This window comes from Vigna unguiculata, chromosome 1 (genome assembly GCF_037176805.1).
Source record: "Vigna unguiculata cultivar grain cowpea cultivar isolate G323 ecotype 2 chromosome 1, ASM3717680v1, whole genome shotgun sequence".
NCBI lineage: Eukaryota > Viridiplantae > Streptophyta > Magnoliopsida > Fabales > Fabaceae > Vigna > Vigna unguiculata.
Window position 1 is genome coordinate 9335483 of NC_140792.1, and position 6187 is coordinate 9341669.

The window sequence follows — 6187 nt, forward strand, 5'->3', positions numbered from 1 at the left end:
CAGTAATCAAATTGAAATTTAAAGGATAAGCCAATACACGGGCCATAGCCCTATACTAAAGTCCAAAACAGTAGAATCCAACCCAAGTGGGCTACGCAGCGGAACCATCACCTCCTTGTTGACCACGGGTGTTTCTCGCATCTGCTCACATCAATAAATTGATGATCATTGCAAAAAGAGAAAACCACACATACAAGACATACAACAAACAACAGAAGGGTAAGCTAGAGCCAAGAAAATAGTTTTATTATGCAATCATATACACTTTCACAATCAAATATACATACATCACCCAAGTATGTTATGACCTTCCAACAATACACTAAGACTCGAGACACGACTCATCCGGATACATATAATTAGTCAGATTTAGAGGATGCTTGCACTTGTGGTGGATTTCCCTGCTCTACCGAGCTGCTCACCCTTGAGCTAAGTGTTACAATGTCTTAACCTCCCCACATAAGGTTAGCCCTTAATGAGTTTTAGGTCTCCTGCTACTCTCACCACAAGAGTCAGTCCGCTCTATACAAAAGGATCTAGCTTCCTTTTCTTGGAAAGGGCTAGCCAAACAACTCTGACACTGAAGCGAATGAGTATGAGAGCTCCCAAAGTAGATTTAGGAGCTGAAAACCCTAATATATATGAGGCACGAGATTACTACCCAAAACCCTAACAGGAAAACACGAAGAACTAAACCAGAGATGAAGAGTATGGGTTCGTGAACAACTTACGTGAGTAGAAACGAGGCCAAACTAAACTTGGATCTGATTGAACTTCAAAACCCTAGCAAAGCTCTGGGGATGAAAAAGGAGAGTAAGCTACAAGTTGTTTCGCAAGAATGAACAGAGTGTAAGGGGGTTTGGCTGCCTTAGGGGCCTTGTACACCCTATGGGCCAGCCCTTAGGCCCATTAGATTGGGGCAATCCTTAAAATAAAGGGTCAGATTATAAGTGGGCATTACATTCTCCCCAACAACAAAATTTTTTTACCTCGAACATAAATATTCACCAGGAAAACAGATGCGGATGTGACTTCCTCATATCTTCCTCCAACTCCCAAGTAGAGTCACCTGTCCTCCGATCCTAAATGACTTTGACAAGGCTGACAAACTTTCTCTTACGTTCCTCAACTTTGTTATCCTCTAAAGCCACTGGTGGTACCTCAATAGTGAGATTCTCCCTGATTTGTACATCCACGGCTTCCAGCACATGAGACGGATCAAAGACATACTTCCTCAACTGTGACACGTGGAACACCGGATGAAGGTTTATCAACTGAAGAGGTAAAGCAATCTCATACGCCACGGGCCCAATCCTCCTCGAGACCTGGTAAGGGCCAAGAATACATGATCTCTAGCAGCCAATTCCAAGGGTCTCCTCCTACGGTCTACATAGGCCTTCTACCTACTCTACGAGGCCTGCATCCTATTACTCACCATTCTCACTTTCTCAGTAGTTTGTTCCAACAACTCTAATCCAATAAGCACTACCTTTCCATCCTGATACCAACATAGAGGAGTCCTACACTTCCTGCCATAAAGAGCCTCATATGGCGTCATGCCAATGCTTGCGTGGAAGCTGTTGTTGTAGGTGAACTCTATCAAAGGCAAAAAATCATCCCAAGCACCTAAGTGATCCAGTATGCATGTCCGTAACAAGTCCTCAAGTGACTGGATCATTCTCTTAGACTGACCATTTGTCTGAGGATGATAGGTTGAACTCATCGTTAGCTTGCTGCCCATAGCACTCTGTAAGGTCTGCCAAAACCGGGAAGTGAATCGTGGATCCTTGTCTGATACAATGCTCGAGGGTACTCCATGTAGCCTCACAATTTCTTTAATGTACAACTGGGCCAACTTGACCATGGACATCCTCAAGTTCATCGCCAAGAAATGAGCACTCTTGGTCAGTCTGTCTACTATGACCCAGATAGTGTCATTAGACATATCAAAGTGAGCCAACCCGGCTCACACGGGTTGGCTCACCACGAGCTGGGTTGACAATGAGTGAACCCAACCCGACTCACTTTATGGTGAGCCAAAAATGGGTTACGAAATCCATCGAGATGTTATCCTATTTCCACACCAGTATTTCCAAGGGTTGTAGAATCCCACCGGGTCTTTGATGCTCCACTTTTGCCTTTTGACATGTTAGGCAGTGATGAAGGATTATCTTGATTTCTTTTAGAGTTTATGAATATGGTGAAGTTGTTTAAGAAAGCTTTTTGAAAATTCCCACTAGACATTAAGATAGCAAGCTATCTAGATGTGAAGGTTCATTTCTCAAGCTCATGAAAGGAAGAAGAGAGTTAGATTCAAGCTCAAAACACACACGGAAATAACAACACTTAAAGAGCAAAATGAAAGAAGAAACAATGAAAATGGAAAGCATAGAAGATGAACAATGGGTGAAGCACACCACTCATAGGGGGGATCTAAGCCAACCAAACCCTAGAGATGAGTGATGGTGTCGCCACTTGCAAACAAGATAAGGCAAAGGTGAGTTCACTTCTATAAAGGAGAGCTCACGACAATGGTGGTTGAATGAACAAAGTTTATAACAAAATGATCAACCCTTTTACAAGACAAGGAGCACCCTTTAAAAAGGAGTTCATAGGGGTCCTTTAGCAAATACTTAAACATGAAAAGGACTACTAGCAAACCCTAAAAACCTATGCTAAAGTGATTCTCGGCCAAGTGAAGGAATGTGGTTGGTCGATGCATTTCCATGTGGATTCTAGGCCAAAAGAGGAAGGAGACCAAGTAGCCTTCTAAGGAATAAACCAAAAAGGCAAAAGGAGACAAGGTACATGTCTACTTTTGCTTTTACTTTATGCTTTTTGCTTTCCTCTCTCTTCGACATCATCCATGTGCTCCAATCACCATGTGCCACCTAGCATGCTCTCTTTTCTCTTAATTACCTACAAAACAAGACAAACAAAGATTAGCATGTTGGTTTAAGTTAATCTAATCTTGGTCAAAGGTCAACTTTGGGTCAAAGTCAACAAGTCAACCAAAATAAGTGAACTAGAAACCAACTTAGGGAATTCAAACTAAAGTGATGCAAAATAAAGATAAAGGTGATGGAATAAGAGACTCCCCTCTAGTCATGCTTCTAGTGATCCTTCTTGAGGGAGCTTCTATGGAGGTGTCATGGTTGGTCATGCCTTCATCAAGTAGGCTGATACAAACTAAGCTACATCTTTCTTCATTCCCTGCCACCAAAAGGTTTCCTTGAGATCCTGATACATCTTAGTCATGCCAAGATGCAAGCTAAGACGACTCTTGTGTCCTTCCTCAAGGATCAACCTTTTCACCTCAACGTCATCTGACACACACACACTCTACCTTGAAACCCCCTCAATATGCCATCGGTACCCAAAGCAAAATCATTTGCCTCATCTGATCCAAGCTGCTCAATTACTATGTTCAAGCTGGCATCTAACAACTGCCTCTCTCGGACTGAGTCCAAGAAGTCACTAGATATAGTCAGAGTATTACACCTAATGAACTCGGATCCCAACTCCACCTGTAGCTTCATGTCCCTGAATTGTTCTAGTAGCTCCACTTCCTTTATCATAAGATGTGCCGTATGCACCGTTTTCCTACTCAAGACATCTACTACTACATTTGCCTTCCCCGGATGGTATAGTAGCTCAAAATCATAGTCCTTTAGGAATTCTATCCACCTCATATGCCTCATGTTCAACTCCTTCTAATCAAACAAGTACTTAAGACTTTTGTGATCACTGAACACCCAAAACTGGGCACCATAAAGATAGTGTCTCCAGATCTTTAGGGCAAACGCAATAACTGCTAATTCTAGGTCATGAGTGGGGTAGTTTCTCTCATGCACCTTAAGATGCCTCGAAGCATATGCAACTGCCTTCTTCTCTTGCATCAACACACAGCCCAAACCTAGATGAGATGCATCACAGTAAACCTCAAAGGGTTTTCCCACATCAGGGATCACTAGGATTGGAGCAATTGTCAACCTTCGCTTAAGCTCCTGAAAACTTTCCTCACATTTATCCGTCTAGGTGAAAGGTTGGTCCTTCCGGGTAAGCTGTGTCAGAGGCGTCACTATCTTGGAAAATCCTTCAATGAATTTCCTGTAGTAGCTAGCTAAACCCACAAAGCTTCTGATCTTAGTTGCTGACTTGGGACTCTCCCACTTAACCATTGCATCAACCTTTGCCAGATCCACTACAATGCCCTGTGCAAATATCACATGGCCCAAAAATTACACTTCATCCATCCATAACTCGCACTTGGACAGTTTGGCATAACACTATTTCTCTCTCAAGACACCAAGCACTAGTCTCAGGTGCTCGGCATGCTCCTCCTGAGTTCTGGAATAGATAAGGATGTTGTCTATGAAGACTACAACAAACTTATCTAGGAACGGTCTGAAGATCCTGTTCATGTAGTCCATGAACACCGTCAGAGCATTGGTCACACCAAAAGGCATAACCACATACTCGTAGTGTCCATATCCGGACTTGAAGGCCGTCTTCTGCACATCATCTACCTTCACTAGGATCTGATGGTATCCCGACCTCAAATCAATCTTTGAGAACACCGACGATCCATGCAATTGATCCATCAAGTCGTCAATTCTCGGAAGGGGGTACTTGTTCTTTATGGTCATCTTTTTTAACTACCTATAGTCCACACAAAGACATGAACTTCCATCCTTCTTCTTCACCAACAACACTAGCACTCCCCAAGGTGAAATACTGGGTTATATGAATATTTTTCCAGTAACTCCTCTATATGCTTCTTGAGCTCTACCAATTTTGCCAGAGCCATACAGTATGGGGCCATTGACACCGGTCCAGTTCTTGGTACCAGATCAATAGAAAACTCCACCTCTCTATTGGGAGACAATCCTGGCACTTCATCTGAAAATACGTCTTCAAACTCCTGCACAACCGGTATCACTGGCGTCGCCTCCTCTCTCCACCTCTAGGTGTGTGAAGATCATGAAATACTGTGCACCGTCTTGTAGTTCCTTTAGGCTCCTTTGAGTTTGGGAACAAAAACCTCTTCTCTCAGCAATATATAAGAATGTGATTGGCAGAGAGCCAATCCATTCCCAAGATCACTTCCAACTCTTGTAGAGGTAAGCAGATCAAATTTACTTTTGTACCTGCATCCCTTTACCTCCACCGGACACCTAGTACATAAGGACGACATCCTGACCAAACCCGACGCCGAGTAGACACCACAAGTTCACATTGCAGCTCATACACCAGCAAACCTAGATGTTTCACACAAGTCCTCTAGACTCCACTCCCTGACTGTAGGTCGTGGCTCGAGACCAAAGACAGGGGCAGCCACCCTAGTTTCCTCCAGTTGGCGGAGGGCCTCCATATGCTGCCGGTGGGTATCCCCAGTAGCTACCCTCGCAGCCTTCATCTGTTGCATTACGAGCTGCTACTACTCAAGCGATGCTACATGTCGCTGCATAGATGCTTCATGTTGTTGCATCATCGTCGTGCTATGTTGTGTCATTGCCGCCATCAAGGCTTCTATGGCTCTAGCGATATCAGGTACATCGCCTTGAGAAGATTGAGAGTTCCTGCGAGGAGGAGCCATGATTCACTGGCACACAGAAAACCATTCATCAAATTGATAAGATAGGAAACTTAACTAAAGACACTAGAAAGACACTACGAAAGCTAAGCGGACACCCAAGTCCACAGACCTAAGGAATGACTGCTCTGATACCATAAATGTAACGTCCCATTTAATCAATAATCCTAATTAAAGGAAACGTCACACATGATAACATAGTAGCGCGGTCTTGGAGCATAAACACTACTCCTTACAATATTCAAGGCACACAACGATGCCAAAACAAAACAAGATACAAAGTTCAACAGTAATCAAATTGAAATTTAAAGGATAAGCGAATACATGGGCCATAGCCCTATACTAAAGCCCAAAACAGTAGAATTCAGCCCAAGTGTGTTACGCAGCGAAACCATCACCTCCTTGTTGACCATGGGTGTTTCTCGCATATGCTGACATCAATAAATTGATGATCATCGCAAAAAGAGAAAACCACACATACAGGACATATAACAAACAACAGAAGGGTAAGTTAAAGCCAAAAAAATAATTTTATCATGCAATCATATACACTTTAACAGTCAAATATACATACATCACCCAAACATGTTA

At 43.1% G+C, this 6187-nt stretch overlaps 1 protein-coding gene across 1 annotated transcript; it reads right to left on the minus strand.

The window, feature by feature from the left end:
• Positions 1-1082: 1082 nt before the first annotated feature.
• On the minus strand, positions 1083-1882 carry LOC146888677 (uncharacterized). Its single transcript, XM_085665726.1, has 3 exons — positions 1544-1882; positions 1436-1498; positions 1083-1325 (listed from the first exon to the last, which is right to left on the minus strand). Exons 1-3 carry the CDS (start codon positions 1880-1882, stop codon positions 1083-1085), a joined length of 645 nt encoding a protein of 214 aa, XP_085521852.1.
• Between the last annotated feature and the right edge of the window lie 4305 nt (positions 1883-6187).

Bases quoted from the DNA above. Each gene is read 5' to 3' on its own strand.
- LOC146888677 (XM_085665726.1), bottom strand. From the start codon at position 1,882: ATGAACTTGAGGATGTCCATGGTCAAGTTGGCCCAGTTGTACATTAAA. The intron at 1,499-1,543 runs GCTCTTTATGGC...TGTTGGTATCAG, and splicing joins TTGGCATGACGCCATATGAG to GATGGAAAGGTAGTGCTTAT. The intron at 1,326-1,435 runs GTGAGTAATAGG...GGCCCTTACCAG, and splicing joins CTACTGAGAAAGTGAGAATG to GTCTCGAGGAGGATTGGGCC.